This window comes from Gopherus evgoodei, chromosome 20 (assembly GCF_007399415.2).
Source record: "Gopherus evgoodei ecotype Sinaloan lineage chromosome 20, rGopEvg1_v1.p, whole genome shotgun sequence".
Lineage (NCBI taxonomy): Eukaryota > Metazoa > Chordata > Testudines > Testudinidae > Gopherus > Gopherus evgoodei.
The window spans coordinates 6,134,802-6,151,595 of record NC_044341.1 but is presented as its reverse complement, the minus strand read 5'-3'; the positions used below and the strand labels follow the sequence as shown (position 1 = coordinate 6,151,595).

Genomic DNA, 16,794 nt, shown 5'->3' with positions numbered 1-16,794 from the left:
TAATACAATGGGTATTACGCAGCATGGCCATTGTTCAATGGGCCAGAGCTCTCCGGTCCCAGGGCAGGCTGGAGTTCGGTGAGACGTCTCCACAGTGCAGCTGTCCTTGGTCTCTCGCTGCCGCCTGTGCCTGTTGTGGGAAGGGCTTTGCAGTGTGGCCATGTGAGCAGAGACCCCTCCAAACCACTACAGGCCAGCTCCCCAGCAAGCCAGCACTGTCTTGGCCAGATGCAGGTGGGCGGGTCTCGAGGGGAGGGGTGCCTGGCAGAGCTGCATGCGCGATCGCCCGTTCCCGTCCCCCTGGGGATCTCTGAGGCTGCTGTTCTGAGCAGCGCCCTGTCTCTGTGAGTGCCCGAGCAGAGATTGGTTCTGGAAGGGCAGTTGCCTGAAACTCGGTTACCTTCGCCAAATTATGTTTGACATTCAATTAAACCCACAAGGCACCTGGATGTAAAATGTTATTGTAGAGATGAAGTCGCAGGGGTAATTCATTTTATTGGCAGGATCATCACGGGCAGGGTTGGCAGGGATTGCTGGAGACAGCCATGGGCCTTGGGAGCACATTGACGGCTCGCACCACAGAGCATGCAACAGCCTGGGCTGAGCTGGGGTGCCAGCACATGGTGCCCGGACCGATCAACTTTGCTCGTGGGATCGGCTGCCGGATTGGGACAACGACTGGACTGGCATATCGCTGGGCATTGGCATGTAGTGCCACTGCCTCCCTCGCACGCCTGTCCTGAGCCCCCTGTTTGTGACCCTTGTCTTCTCATGTCACGCAGCTCAGAGGCCCCTCTGCTATACAGATCCCATGGACAGATCAGCTTTCCCCACCTTTCTAGGAGCGCCGCATGGTCCTGCACGTTCACGTGTGTGTGTGTGTGCTTACAATTCTTGCACACTCACATGCACTCTTCATTCTCACATGCTTTCACACTGTCTTTTACATTTGTACACATGCCCGTGGCATGGCACGCTGACATTTATACATCCTTCACTCTTGCTCACATTGCATGCAATGCATCATTTTCACATTTACACACTTGTGCGTGCTATGGCTCCCTCACTTCTCGTGCACGTTCTTCAACCTTGCATAGCTGCACACTTGTGCACATTGTCACACACATTCCAGTTTGCCCATGGGTGTTCTTTGGCTTGCTCCTGCACGTATTTGTATTCCCATGTGCTTGTGCATCTTCTCCTCTGCCTTCTGCACGTTCCTTTCATGGCTGTATGCTAGTGCACGGTCCTCATGCACACTCAGACAACTCATGGCTGGGCACGTTTTTGTGCACTTAGGCACACCTGGAGGCTGGACACAAACACAAATGCATGGAGTCTCTCTATGCACAAGCAGAGAGCAGCGGGCAGCACATCCGGAACTGACAGAGACGTGGGTTAATCTGGGGAGAGAAGAGCTACTGACATGCTAGGGCTGATATACCTCCAGCTTGTTTTAGAGTGTCAGCAAGCGTGTGAAAAGGGTGTGTGTGTGCCGGGTGTGTGTGTGTGTGTGTGTGTGGTAATGAGTATGTGTGCAGTGCGTGTGAGGCCACGGCTGGTGACAGAGATCCGGCCTCACTCCAGTGCTCTGCAGCGGGAAGCCTGCCTGGTCCTGGCTGATGAAGCATCGGTCAATCCCGGCAGACGAGAGGACAGAGGATGTTCATGTTCCTGAATGCTGGGGTATAGCTGAAGGGTGGTGGGTTGGGGGCTGTAACCGCTAGCCTTCCCCAGCCGGGACTCACACCTGGCATCCCCCCAAGTCCTGTCTGCATGGAGACGCCGCTAAGAAAAGCCCCCTGTTTGTCTTTCAGTTCTCCATGGCAGGCTGGGCCGGGAGGCTGAATGCTGGGCTTTGATTCTGCATTGGCAGACGCCCAGCCGGGATCTCATCAGGCCTCCTCCAGGGACCTGAAGCCACACATTCCTCCTGGGGCTGTGGGGGGATCATTGCCCGCTCCTGCATGCTCCCAATGGGACCAAGCCTGCTCCTCCGGGGGTTGAAACCGGCTTCCAAGAGCTGTGAGGCCCATCACCCTGGCTACCAGCCCCCAGGGGTGTTGGAGCATCTGTACAGGGAGCTCTTTGGGGTGGTGCTTGGTGGTGAGCGTGCAGCTTGCCTGTCGCGTCGTTACTTGGTTGTGCCCTGTCCCTGGACAGGTCTGGGCTGTTGTGCCAGGGCAGAAGGCTCTCGGTGGAGGATCTGCTGCAGGCCTTCATTTCCTGGGCAAGCACAAAGACACGCGCACATGCACTCAGCCAGCCTTCCCTGCACGGGGGCGTGCACGCCCCCACCCACCCGCCCGCACCTCTCTCTCTCTCTCTCCTCTCTCTCTCTCTCTCACTCTGCTGTCTCACCCTGCTTGCGCTGCGCACCACACACGCTTCCTTCCGGCCCCGTGCGCTGCCCACGTTGCATGGAGCTTTAATCATCCGTAGGAACCTGGCAAATTCTGTGCCATCCCAGAGGCTGTGGGCGAGTGTGAGTGGGAGATTGGAGGAGAAGCTGTGGGGGGGGGGGGCGGGCATTTTAGCTGTGATCACGCCTGGAGCCTGTCACAGCCGGCTCCCTCCAGAACACAGTCAGGATCTTGGGCCATGGTGAGAAAACATTGGTGCTTGCAAAGGAAGCATCACATGCGGGGGGCATGGGGGAAGGGGCTGCCAAGGGACCCCAGCCCTGCCCTCTGCAGCAGCCCCGATCTGCAAAGAGCTGCACAGGGGCTGGAAAAGTCCTCATGGGAACCGAAGCCCAGCAGTTCCCTGGGTGGAAGCTGAGCCCAGGTAGAACAGGAGCTGGGTTTGCTAATCCTGGAGGGCTCACGGACCAGGGCTCCGTGGAGCGAGCCTGGGCCAGGATCTAGTTAAGCCACCCAGGCACATGGATCGGTGTGTTTCTGGCGGCTCCACGTCAGAGCCAGCTGAGCACGGCACATTCTGCTTCGAGTTTGCTCTGAATTTTGGGTTCACTTGCTGCTGAAATGGGGAGGCACCGATCTGGAGGCATAGAAGGGGCGGGCGGCGAGGTGTGATGGAGAGGATGCTGGAGTGGGAGCCACATGGCAGCTCCCGGCAGGGTGAATGGCCACGACGGGCCTTGTCTACCCCACAGCTACCTCCTCTGTAGGTCCAGGCTCACAGATGGGCCGTGTGCTCCCAGCAGCCTGGGACGTTGTCACGGACTCACAGATCATGCCCTGCTTGGCCCTGTGTGGTCCGTGGGGGGTGCCCCTTTCAGTGAGACAGCCCTTCTGGGGGGTCCACTCTCTCCCAGGGTCAGGCCCTCCGCCTACTGGAGCTGCACCTCTCTGAGCCTTAGCACACCTGTTTCTTGCTGTGGGCCCCCTCAGGGAGTCCACTCGCTCTGGAACCCCCCAGGGTCTCCACCCCTAAAGGGCTTGATGGAACCCTGTTCTCTAGATCGTAGTGACTCCCAGCCAGCGTAAAACAGGAGGGTTTACTGAGCACTGAACACAGCTCAGGAAACTCTCAGGGTCTCAGGCCTGGCCTCCCTCAGCACAGCACATCCCAGTCTCCCTGCATCCAGGTGGGCCCTGCCTGCTCTCCCTCTCCAGCCCCAAGCACCGCTGCTTCCCAGCTGGGCATCTGATATCAATGGCCCCAAGCTCTGCCTCTGTCCATTGTCTTCTCTCCAGGTAAGCAGGGTCCTAAACTGGGTCCCTGGACCTCCTCTGCTCTCTTCTGTCCTCTGGCCCCTCTGGCTGGAACCAGCTGGTTAGGTCACTGAGGTCCTCTCTTTACAGCCATTGTCCTCCCTCTGGCCAGAACTGGCTGCAACTCCTGAGCTGGGTCTCCCGGGTCGTCAGGTCACCAGTCGCTGGGGTATCCATCCTCCAGGCCATCGGCTGGGGTCCTGAGTTCCCGTGCCGGTCCTCTGTAACAGCAAACTCCCTCTCCCCTCACCTCATTAAACCATAACACCCAGAGACGCTGATCCTACCCCTCTGCATGCAACCCACTGGAAACCAAGGAAAACACAAAAAAGCCCCCACTTTGTCACAGACGTGAAGCTCTTCGTCTCGGCGGGAGACCAAACTTCCCCACGCGCCTGCGGGCCAGCATGCTGGGGGGGCGGAGCGCTGAGTGTGAATCCTGCTGGGCAGAAGAAGCTGGCTGTGATTGTCCTCCCGCCCCCAAGCCCAGCACCACCCCCCACGCGGGAGATCGCAGCGCTGCCAAGCAGGATACAACAGAGGTGGCTGAAAGCTGTTGGGTAGCCATGGCAACCGCCGCGCTGGCTGGGGAGCTGCTTCGGCAGGGCGATGAACAAGAAAGGGAAGCGTGTGAGATTTGGGCAGGTTGGCAGCCGGGCACAGTGGGTGGATGATCGAGACGCAACGGACCAAAGGGAGACGTATCCTGGAGGGGTGGGCTAGGTGCAATCCCCAGGAAGTGGCCAGAGCCATGTTACTTGTGGAAGAATAGCTATGTGGGCAAGGCTGTGGGCTGGGACATGTTGACCGGGTACAGTTCTTTGCTCGATGTCTGCCTCAGTTTCCCCATCAGTAAAATAGGAGGTAATGCTACTGCTTGTCTCAGAGGGGATGTGAGGATACCTGCAGTGCTAGGCAGGAGGGGCTCAGATACCCCACAGCAGGCTGGATCAGGTAGCAAACAGATCTCCTGCTAGGCTGGCCGGGTGAGCTTGTCTCTGTCCATCGTGTACATCACTGCAGAGGGTCATTGCCTGGGTGGTAGGAGTCGCCACCGGGTGAAATGCTCTGGCCTGTGTCACCTGGGTAGCCAGGCTAGATGCTCAGAGCGGTGGGGCCTCTGGGTCTTAATATCTCTGACTGCCCTAGGACAGTCCCCCTCTTCCTGGGGGAGCATTAGCCAGTGGAGAGGGTGGGGGGAGCACAGGGTGTGTGTTTGACTTGCCTTCTTCCCTGTGGGATCACTCTGGTGTCAGCATTAAGTGCTTCTCTGCCTTCCCCTGAGCAGAGATGGGTGGGGGAAGCAAGATCTTCTCTTGGACCCACTTCTGCGGGTGGGAGAGACCAGCTTTTGAGCCACCCAGAGCTGGTCTGCAGGGCTGGGGGAGGTACTCCCAGCTACACGCACGGTGGAGCAGCTCGTTCAGGTGATCACACCCCTTAGTGCCAGAGGTGAAAAGTGAGCGGATTTCCCTGGAGGCTGAGAACTAAAGAAAGCCCCAGGCTGAGCGAGCCAGGAGGGGCAGATGAGATAACGGGGGACAGGCAGAGACCTCTGGGCTCCAGCACTTCACACGGGGGCCTGGTGTGAAAGGTGTCTGAATTGGCCTGCCTGCGGGGAGCCAAGTGGGCCCAGCTGGAGCGGGCTGCTTGGCACTCAGTGTGGGGTGTGTGCAGGGCAATTGGAGTCGGGAGTTTTGCAGGGTGCATTGGGGGCCCTTGTCTGGGGGAGCTCTGGGGCCCCTGTCTGGGAGGACTTTGGGGGACAGTTTTTGGGAGGCTAATAGGCTGCATGGAGGTTGGGGGCGCTCTGTGGGTGCATTATTGTGTTTCTCCCAATCACAGCCCTGGCTGTTCATGGCGGGAGGGTTTTCGCAGCTCTTGCCTGGCCGGGGTTCGGTAAGCAAATGTGGACAATCACGGTCACAGTTTGTTTGTTCCGCCCCCTGTTTCGGGGCGCCGCGGCTGGAGAGTCCTGGGGGATTGCTCCCCCTTTGCACTGTTTTACCTTCCTTTGCCTCTGCTTGATGTTTTCTCGCTCCTTATACACCATGGCCAACTTCTGCCCTGCAATACACCCCACAACACCCATCAATTCAGGGTAGCATACTAGAACTCCCCTCTGTCTGTCCATTCTAATCTATAGACAAATCCAAATCTATTGGCTTCTCCCGCCACTGAAATGCAGCCACCTCTGGAGCAGAGCGCAGTAGCTATTTAACAGTCCCATTGCTTTAGGATAGGATGTGAAGAGTCCAAATATCCAGTGGGGCCCACAGAAGGGATTTGCGAGGCTGGATGAACTTAGCCGAGGTCATTGGGGTGGGGTGATTTACCTGCATGTTAAACTATTTAGATCAAAATGACGGAGACCCACCACCGCCGTGTTTCTGGTAGTTCCTCTGGCTCGTGAGCACGGCGGCTCCTATGGCCAATCAGTTCTGTCTTGGCGGCCCCGATGCAAGGTGCCTGCTCCCAGGCTGTGGTGCCAGCCCTGGCGGAGGCGGCTGGGTCACTTCGCTCGTGATTTGGGGAGGGAATCTGATGCCGTTTCCTAACTTGGGAGCCAATCGTCTCCCATGAGACCTTGTCCCTTCTGCTCCTCGCCTTGTGCTGCCCACGGGACGAGGCTCTGCCGTGGGGTCGCCACGTGCTCCTGTGCCAGGGCCTCCTGCCAGCTCCCCTGGGCCTCCTCTTCAGCTTCCTGCTTGTTACTCACACCCGGTGAAGAAATTAGGGCCCCAGCAGATGACTCTAGGCATGGTCCATCTTGCTTGGTCTTCCTCCCTCATCCCGGTCTTTCTTTCTTTCTTTCCAGTGCTGTCCTCGGTACTGCTCCCTCCTTCACTCCCAGTTCCCAACCCCGGGGCACTGAGGGCAGAGCAGCAGAGGAGAGAGGCGGCTCCGCAGAGAGCCATTAGCCAGAGACTCGAGGTACAGACTCTGCCGGGAAAAGCCCGAGTGAAGGGGAGCAGAGCCAGGATGTGGCAGGGGAGGGACCCGAGAGGGCGGGGAGAGGCTGGGCTGGTTTCCTGGTGCAGGAGGCTCTGCAGAGCGACAGCCTGGGATTTAGTACTTTCCGAAGGAAATTTAATTTGGTTTCTTAGTCGAACGTAAGTGTGGAAAGTGCCTTCGTATATCTTGTGAATTTATTATTTGTTCTGGGCACTCGCTGTGCTGTTCATAATTCCTGAGCGTTTCGAGTGGGGAGGCAGGCGGCTCTGCGCAGCGGTACTCCCCCAGTCTGACCCGCACTCTGCTGGTGGCTTTATCCACCTTCCAGTCTCCCCAGAGCTGGGCAGATCTTCGCGGGCTCCCCACTCTTGTGTCCTGCGGCTCCAAGGAGCCCTTCGGGCGCGGATTAGATTGAGTCGGAAGCCAAAGTCAGTACATTTTGTTCCCTTTATAGCACCAATAAGTGTCAGCACAGTCAGCGCTCAGGTCAGTGGACTGCATGTGTTTCATGCACAGCAGAGATACTGTCAGGGCAGGTGCCTAATCTACCTAGTGGCAGCATCTGCCCCACGGGGAGGCAGGGTGGGGGAGGCCAAGGGTCCCTCTCATGTGAGTATAGGGCAGGCACTGGAATGAGCATCTGGCAAGTCCAGTTTTGGTGGTAGTGGTGGGGCCTCTGAAACGGATTCACTCCCAGTTCTGCCCTCCATTGCTGCCTCGTTCTCACAGGGCACTGCTGGGAGGAAGTTCACGTTACCCTAATCTCAGCTGCCATTGCTGGGGCACTGCTGCGAGGAAGCTCGCACCACTCCACTCCCAGCTGGCCTTGCCAGGGCAGTGCTAGGGGGAAGCTCTTGCTGCTGGAAACCAGCTTTTCCAGGGTGGTGGCCCTGGGGCCGTCACTGGCAGCAGCTGGGAGCCCAACAGTTCTGGAGCGGGGGGTTCCTCCACTTTCCAAGCGTCTCTGCCCAGGACCATTATCCGGGATATCCGTGCCAGTCAGTGTCATCGCCGGCACTCCCTGCTGTTTGTTTCCTGTGGTGTGAAGCACCGGCAGGCCAGCGACAGAGCAGTGTGCCGGGAGCGCCGCAGATGGGAAGGTACACACAGCAGAAAGCAATAGCCACTGCCGGAGAGCCTCCCCGAACCACCCGGCACTGGGCCAGATGGGATAACAGGAGCGGAGCAACCCGCATGCCCCCCTTGACAGACAGGGCTTAGCTTCGCTTTATGCACTGAGTAAAAACTCCAGGCACTGCCTGATTCCTATTAGCCGGCTGGGTAGTGCAGGGAACGGCTTTGCATCTGTTCGGGGTGGGAGTGGAGGAGATTGTTAGAGCCAGTATGCCGACCTGCACATTTGTATGAGCGTCTGTGTGTGTGTTCATGTGTGTGTGTCCGTGCATGCAGCAGTGCATGTAGCAGTGCATGTCCTGGCATGTCTGTGCGTGTGTGTCTGCATGTGCTTCGTGTGTGTGTGTGTTCACGGAGGGCTCCTTTTTAATATCACCCTCCCCCCTGCGGCTGCACAGAGGGAAGCATCCTGCTCGGGGAACACCCAGGGGAGAAGCTGGGGGGCTCTGTGTGCTACATCTGGCAGTAGCTACACAGGCAGGCCTCTGCTGGGAAAGGACCATGCTGCACGCTGGCTGAGTGCCACGTCGCTCTTCATCAGCTGCTCCACAAAGGAATGTAACAGCCTACTACCGCTGCCAGCTTGTGGCGTCACACGCGTAGCTCAGGGGATCAGCTCAGCAGAGCTCCTGGCACTGAGGCCTGCGGTCAAGGGAGTCCTGCACTGGGAACGTGGTCCTGTCTGCGTGCTCCCCCACTGTAGGCTGGCACAGGGATCCACCAGCCGTGGCACAGAGGGGAGATTATTTCCCCAAGATGTCTGCTGTCGTCCTATGGGTAGGGGAGGGAGTGGACTGAGGAGGAAGGTGTGAGGGGAGGAAGATGAGTTGTGGGGAGGGTGGGAGAGCTGGGAGGGGGTGCTAGGAGTAAAAGGCGCCTCCCCCACCCATGGCTGGCATGTGTCTTTGATGAGCACATCCACGTGCCTGTTAATTTCACGCTAAGCACCCTTGATGGATCTCTTGTTATTTTTGGTGAGCCGAGCCATCAATTTGTGGCACCTCGCTGCAGCAATCTGTTAGGTGGCGAGTGAAGAACACCGCCATCAAATCAAACCCCGGCAGGCGGGCGCGGCCCCCTTCTCGGCTACCAAGTCAGTGTGGCACATGGGGGGCCTGGGCAGAGCAGCCGGGATGGGTGGCGAAGGCCCAGGGCCGCGCTGCGCTGCGCAGTGTGCTACCATAGTGAAGTACTGCGAGCATGCAGCAGGCTGGCCGTGGGGTTAGCACCTGGAGAACGGACCTTGGTGCACCCACTTTCTGGAGTGGATGTGGTTACGGGAGCACCTCAGATCCATTGCACGGGGGGCTCTGGGTCGTGGGGGCAATGAGCGTTGCCGGCTGCCTGGCCTCCAGAGGGAAGCGTGCAAACCAGATGAAATCGCAGGGATCCGCAAAGCGATTTTGCAGCGAACTAGATGGTGCAAAAGGGTCGAATCACCCTATGGGGGAAGGGAGCCCAGCTCTGCACAGGCAAGATCAGCCTTCTCCTGGAGAGTTTATTTTAACATGGGGTCTCCTAAGTGTCAAGAGACTAGCGCTCTTGCCCGGAGTCAGGCTCGGTGGGTGTAGGGGCTGGGTAAGCATCCTCCCGTGCGGCTGCGTCAGTGCATCTCAGACCTGCCCTGTAGCAGCACCTTGCAGTGCTGGCCCCCAACTCTTCCAATACATCACAGTCAGGCCCCACAGCTCCCCCTGCTATTCCGGGCCTCGTCCTCCCTCACACCTCTAGCTCTGTCGCTGCATCTGTGCCCATCCCCCTTGTGTTCCGCTAACCCAGCCCTGTCTGGCCTGAACTCATGCTGCTTGGTCCTGACGTGGTGCCAGCTCAGAGCTGGATGGAGCGAGAGGGTGCCAGTGAGCAGCACGCGGCGCAATCCTGCACTGAGTTGATGGATTGGGATGCTGTGAATGCTGCTCAATGGCAACACAAGGCAGTGGGTGAGGTACTGAGACGCAGGCTGTATGCCTCGAATAGTGGGGCAGAAGCAGAGTGCAGTGATGCTGTGATGGGGCAGTGCGGTCAGAAGCAGAGCGCAGTGACGCTGCAGCAGGGGGAAGTGCCCTGCAGTGAGGCAGTGAGGTCGGAAGCTGAGGGCAGTGAAGCTGCAGCAGGGGCAGTGCCATGCAGTGGGATAGTTCGGTCAGAGGCAGAGTGCAGTGACGATGCAGCAGAGGGCAGTGCCCTGCAGGGAGACAGGGAGGTCGGAGGCTGAGGGCAGTGATGCTGCAACAGGGGGCAGCGCCCGGCAGTTCGGTCAGAAGCAGAGCGCAGTGACGCTGCAGCAGGGGGCAGTGCCCTGCAGTGGAGCAGTTTGGTCAGAGGCAGAGCACAGTGACGCAGCAGCAGTGGGCAGTGCCCTGCAGTGGGATAGTTTGGTCAGAGGCAGAGCGCAGTGACGCTCCAGCAGTGGGCAGTGCCCTGCAGTGAGGCAGTTCTGTCAGAGGCAGAGTGCAGTGATGCTGCAGCAGTGGGCACTGCCCTGCAGTGAGGCAGTTCGGTCAGAGGCAGAACGCAGTGTGCTGCTGTGTATTAGAGGCTCACACGTCACTGAAATTCCTTGGCCAGGGCAAAAGCTGTGATGTCTGCGGCTGGGGACAGGAACGTTCCTTGGAGATCTGGAGGTGGCTTAGCCTGCTCCCCGCCTGTCTGCCCTTCTCCAGCCTGGCCCTGAGTGCGAGGTGTGTGTGCTGGGGGAGGGAGGAGCTGGTAGGGGCAATTAAGGGAAGTACATGGGGCTTTGGTCTAGTGGTGAGAGCACAGACCTGGCAGTCAGGACTCCTGGGTTCTCTTCCCAGCCCTGCCCCCAGTTCACTGTGACCATGGACGAATTGTGGAAATCTCTCTGTGCCTGTGTCCCGTCTGTAAAATGAGGATAATAATATGATTCTGGCCCCCAGTCCCATGGCGTGAAGGACCCACAAGTGACGGGGGGCGGGAGGATTCCCCCAGTGTAGGGCTGCCATGAGTGGCCCTCACAGACCCCTCTGGCAGCCCCAGACTCCTGTAGGCCAGGGCACAGACACCCTCCCTCGCTTTCTCACCAGAGTCTCACTCTCCTCCTTTCAGGCGACGATGTGGAAGAGACCAGAAGGTGAAAAACTCAGTGGCCGAGGTCGGCGGACGAACCTGGGGTTTATATGGCCCAGACAGGTAATGGTGGTGGGTGAGGTGGTGTTTAAAACCGGGGATGGGTAGCTTGGGCGCGAGCTCCTTGGGGAGGTACCACACCCTCCCCAATGCTGGCTGGAGAAGCAATGGTAGCCAGTCCCTGTAAGGCATCATGCCGGGCACACACAGGCGTGTGCTCCCCTCAGGAAATCCGGGGTAAATAGACTTGCAGCCTCCCCTGGAGGCAACAAATCTACCTGCAGGCTGGGGAAGACGTTCCAGCATCATCGGCCCTTCCTGAGTCCTGCCAGCCCCCGAACAAACACAGCAACTGCCGGTGGTGCTTGCTGGGAGTGGAAGAGGCTTGGCCCAGAGCCAAGCGCGGTGGGACTTCTCTAGCCAGACGGTAGGGCCAGGGCCCCACCCACCCTGCCCCGAGGGATAGCGGGGGGGAGTTGGGGTTGATGATGATGATTTATTTGTATTACTAGGAGTCCCAGTCAGAGACCAGGGCCCCAGTGTGCTGGGGCACTGGATTGCGCTCCAGCAGGCCTGGCTTCAGTTCCTTTTCTGCCCCTGACTCCCTGAGTGACCTGGCCAAGTCACCTCATCTCTTTGCACCTCGGTTTCCCGTCAGCTTCTTGTATGTTCTATCCATATCTCACCGTACGTATGTACAGCACCTACCACGCTGAGTTTGGATGGTCCCAGGGCCCTACCACAATAAACATGATGAATAATAATAGGTACAGCACAATGGGGCCTTGTTGTTGATTGGGATCCACTAGTGGTTCTAAAAATGCAGGAGGCCCTGAGGTCTAATCCCAGCTCTGCCACTGACTTACTATGTGGCCTTGTCACTTCACTCTGAGTTAGGCACCTCAGTACCTTTGGGGATCTGGGCCGTTGCCCCTCTGCCTCAGTTCCCCATGTGTAAAAACAAAAAATAGCCAGGGGGCGATACTGTTTTTCTTCCACTCTCCCAGGGCTGAGGTGAGGTATAATTAGCTCATGTCTGCACAGCTCTTTGAACATTAAGGTGCTCTCAGAATGCTAAATGTCGTAAGGCAGCCACCTCTGGGGTGGAGCAGGAGCAAAAGACCAGCCTCAGCAGCACTCTGCAGCAGGCTACGTGTGACGGGAAGCCAGTTCTCCACTGGGTTGTCCCATAAATCAGCCCAGGGATGATAATAGTTCTGTGCATTTTAATTAAGAAGAAAACCCTGACGGTTTAAAAACAACTGCCTGGCTTCCATTTACACGTGCCCTGCGCTGTCTCTGGAGCAGCAGCACCCGTGATGGAGATGGAGCGAAGTCCTTTGTTCCCAGCCCGTGCACCTACTTAATTTGATCCATGTCTGTATTTTCTTTGCACCTTCCTTAGAGGATTAAAAAAAATCTATTAATTGTTTAGTTCAAACGTATTTATTTAGCTAATTCAATTGAGTCATTTGAGAGCCTCTTGCTCCCCACTCCCTGATTTATGGGTTGTGAGCTGCTCCGTGCCTGGCAAGGTGGATGGAGCCTGAATTGGCAGGAGTGATCAGAGTGCAGTGAGTCTGGCTTGCGGATCTCGGATACTGCCATGCCCCTGGCTTGGAGGTCGCTCCCGTGTAGGGGTCCGATCCTGTTCCTGTTGAAATCCAAGGGGGTTTTGCAGCTGGTTTTGGTAGGGAGCAGGATCAGCTTTCCCTTGCAGGACTTCCTCTGTCCCGGCTCCTGCTCGTCCTCCTGGTACCCAGGTTGGCGTTGTCACGGAGTCACCAGGCGATGCTCTGGAACTGCTCCCCACCAAGCCAGGCAGGACTTTGGGGAGCCTCATCTCCCTTGGAGCAGACTTGTTCAGGGCAAGAAGCTCACACAGCTTCACCTCCTGGGTCTCTCCTTGGAGCATTCAGCATCCTCTGCCCCTCCGTGTGCTTCCCACAGCGAGTCCACCCCAGCGGGGTCCTGGGGAAGCCACAGGGTCCTGCACTCCCACTTTGCAGTCAGACGTGACTCTCAGCCAGTCAGTAACACAGAGGTTTATTCGATGAAAGGAACGGTCTAAAACAGAGCTTGCAGATACAGTGAACCGGATCCCTCGGGTGGGTCCATTCTTGGGTGCAGTGTGCCAGACCCCCATGTCTGCCCTTCACTCCTCGTCCCCAGCCAGCACCAGACTAACAACCCCTCCCAGCCCCTCCTCTCTGCTCAGCCCCATTCCCGGGCCAGGAGGTCACCTGATCCCTTTGTCTCCAACACCTTCAGCTGGCACCTTTGCAGGGGAGGGGCCCAGGCCATCAGTTGCTAGGAGACAGAGGGTCAGGCATTTAGGTGCACTGGCCTTTTGCTCTGCCAGATACTTAAGAACTGCCTAGGTGACACTGAGGCACCAAGACAATATTCAGAGGCTACGTCTACACTACAGCATAAAATCGAAATTACTAAAACCGGTTTTATAAAACAGATATTATAAAATCGATTTTATGCGTCCACACTAGGGCACATTAATTCGGTGCTGTGCGTCCATGGTCCTAGGCTACCATCGATTTCCGGAGCAGTGCACTCTGGGTAGCTACATTAAAGGAATGAGACCAATAACTTCAATTTCCGTCCACACTAACCCTAAATCGATATAGTAATATCGATTTTAGGGTTTCTCCTCTCATTGGGGAGGAGTACAGAAATCGATTTTAAGAGCCCTTAAAATCGATTTAAAGTGCCTTGTAGTGTGGACGGGTACAGAATTAAATTGATTTAACGCTGCTTAAATCGATTTAACTGTGTAGTGTGGACCAGGCCAGAGAAAACATTAAGAACGTTCCCAGTTCATCACAGGCGTTAACGAGCCCTCCTCCCCTGCCAGTGAGATCAATGCCTGCCAACCGGCTGGGCCCGCAGCTGAGCCCTGCTGTCCTATAGCGGACACCTCCTGGCCCCTTTGGATCCTGTCCCCAGGGAAGACAGCAGCCAAACTCTCAGTGACTTTCCTGGGAGCAGGATCGGGCCCTTATTATCCTGTCCGGGTGTCTCGCTGGCTGTGAGACCTGGACAGACCCAGATGCTGAGCGAACATGCACTGAACTGTGGGTAAGTGAAAGCTCCCGGTTTGGGACTGGAACCTCCGCAGCACTACAGGAGTGTTTGCAGCCCTGGCAACCCTACGATAACAAACCATCCAGCCCTGCAGTGTTGCGGTCGGCCCCAGTGCTCCTGCCAAGAAGCTTCATAGCAATGAAGTGGTTCATATGCGCAACCTTACAATAACAAGTCAACCCGATGGGCCCTGAGATACATGGATTAAAAATTCTGCCTAGGGGCCATGGATTGTAACAGTTGTTGTAAATTGAGGGCGCAGCCCCACTGTTCGCCAGCAACCCTACGACAATAAACCACTCCAGATAATACGCCAGCGTGCACGTACCATGGAGCAAAACAGGTGGTGTGCCGGACCCCATGCTGCCCTGCATTTAGAGGGCCAGATCCCCAGCTGGCGTAAGTTGCCAGATCCCCACTTGGTGTAAATCAGCGCAGCTCCATGGAGGTCAGTATTTATGCTGATTTTCACTAGCTGAGTCCACTGGCTTCAGTGACGTTACTTCTGATTTCCACTGGTGGAGCTGAGAGCAGATCCCAGCCTGTTATGAGTAATAACTGCCTAGAATTCAATCCCACCCTTTAATTTTTGACTAAGTACGTGAGCACCTCGCTGGGGGGCCCGTTCCAGCTAATCTCTGCTCTCTCTGTCTCCAGCAAATAATAATCCCCTTCCCATGCCTCCTGCAGACGTCCCTCTTAATTGAAACTGATATCCCTACAGCTGGCCCATCCAATGTCTTCAAACGGATCATCAAGCTTAATAAGAGCCAGACTGTTGTAAATGTCAATATCACACCTGCTCATGGGAGAAAGAGAGATGGAGCCCTGGGCCCGCACAGCTAAACAGCTGCTGGGCCTGCCAGCCCAACCCCCACTGCCCATGGAGCTTTCCCAGGAACCAAACCAGACTGGATCCAATCCGGGCCCAGTGTCCTGCTCCTGACTGGCCCACAGCAGCTGCTTCAGAGGAAGGTGCAATAAACCCTGCAGCTACAGGATAACCTGCCCCCTGAGAAATTCCCTCCTGATTCCTATTAGTTTAGAACCGTTGGAGGTTAGGTCAAGCCCTGGGGCAGGAGGGCTTTGAGCCCTTCCCAAAGCTTCTGTGTTTTATTGAGCCTCCCCAGTGTAAACCTGGCTCCTCTCGCTCTCCAGATCAGTGTCCAGTCCCTTTATTTTTAACCCTGCTCAGCTCAGTGACCTCATGTAGCAGTGAGTTCCGCAGGCCAGTTGTGCATTGCGTGTGTGTGTGTCTGGCGGGGGGTGCGCTGCGTTTTGAAGGAGGCCGGTTGGCCAACACGTCTCTCCCTCTCTCCCCCAGGAGACCCCGCCGCGGAGGAGTGGTCCCAGTGGAGCGTCTGCTCCCTGACGTGTGGGCAGGGCTCCCAGGTGCGCACACGCTCCTGCGTCTCGTCTCCCTACGGGACGCTGTGCAGCGGGCTGCTGCGGGAGACGCGGATCTGCAATAACACTGCCACCTGCCCAGGTACGGGGGGGCAGAGAGTGTGGAGGGGGGAGTTGTGGAGCTTTGTTCCATTTCATAACGAGGGTTCCCTGCCCCCACCCCTCACCCGGCTGTGCCACGGGCACAAACTGGCCCCATGGCGGTGCAGAGTTGCTGCATTTCTAGGAGGAGCAAAGGTGCCCGTCCCAGGCTGCAGGGTGACCCCAGGGCTCCCAGTGAGCACCCAGCTTGTGCGGCAGGCGAGATGTGGGGATCAGGACCCTGATGATGAATTGGTGGTAGGGATGGGGTGGCCCTAGGCTTCTCTGCCCTTCTTCCTGAGCTGGAGTGATTGTCTCCCTCCCCGTGGGGACCCACCCGCCCCGTAAGCTGTTCCTATCCCCCCTGGGGGTGCAGGGGCAGGGCGTCCTAAGGGCCAAGTGAGAAACTCCAGTCCTTTCTACGCCTGGTTTCCTGCTCTGGGATCCACCCACTGGATCCTGGTCTCAGCTGGAAAGGGGGTGAAACGCCACTGGCTCCAGGACAGCCACTTGAGCTGGGGCATGTGAGACCGGACCCCGGCTCTGGGGCCCCTCATGAGGTGCTGGCACGGGGCAGAGATTCTATCCTGGGGCAATGCAGAGTGGGTGGGGATAGATCCTGATCCAGCTGTCAAAAGGGATGCGGAACTGGGCTTTGAGCTGTGTCATGCTGATGTTGGAGTGACTCTGTCGCGATCAGGAGAAGTTATTTCTCATTTACACCAGATTAGTTAATCCTGTGGCCTGAGTGAGGGATGTGCAGGGCGTGCGATGTAGCCCATAGACTGTCCCCCAGGGGACACCTCTGTATGATTGAACGTTGGCCTCATGCATGAGGCGCTGATGTGTGTGAGTGGGATGTATTTATCTCTAATGTTATGCTGACCCGCCGGGATCTTGATATTCTTAGCTAGGGGTAGGCAATTTATGGCACTCGTGCCGAAGGTGGCACACGAGCTGATTTTCAGTGGCACTCACACGTTCTGGGTCCTGGCCACTGGTCCGGGGGGCTCTGCATTTTAATTTAATTTTAAATGAAGCTCTTAAACATTTTAAAAACCTTATTTACTTTCCATACAACAATAGTTTAGGTATATATTATAGACGTATAGAAAGAGACCTTCTAAAAACATCACTGGCACACGAAACCTTACGTTAGAGTGAATATATGAAGACTCGGCACATCACTTCTGACAGGCTGCTGACCCCTGTTCTAAGCCAATGATCCTGATGATGACATTGGTGTGATGAGTTAGGTGGGTTCTCAGCCCAGCTCCGAGTGGAGACAGGCACCCACAAAAACCATCGCAACACTTGCGCACAGGCTCAGGCAGTGCTATGGGGCCAAGCT

At 57.0% G+C, this 16,794-nt stretch overlaps 1 protein-coding gene across 1 annotated transcript in view; it reads left to right on the top strand.

The window, feature by feature from the left end:
* Positions 1–16,794, top strand: part of ADGRB2 (adhesion G protein-coupled receptor B2) — a 100,645-nt gene that overhangs the window by 32,341 nt on the left and 51,510 nt on the right. Inside the window, exons 2-3 of the mRNA XM_030539187.1 lie at positions 10,836–10,919; positions 15,280–15,444. Of these exons, the coding sequence (XP_030395047.1) occupies positions 10,907–10,919; positions 15,280–15,444 (178 nt within the window). The 5' untranslated portion in view covers positions 10,836–10,906. The remainder of the gene's footprint in view (positions 1–10,835; positions 10,920–15,279; positions 15,445–16,794) is intronic.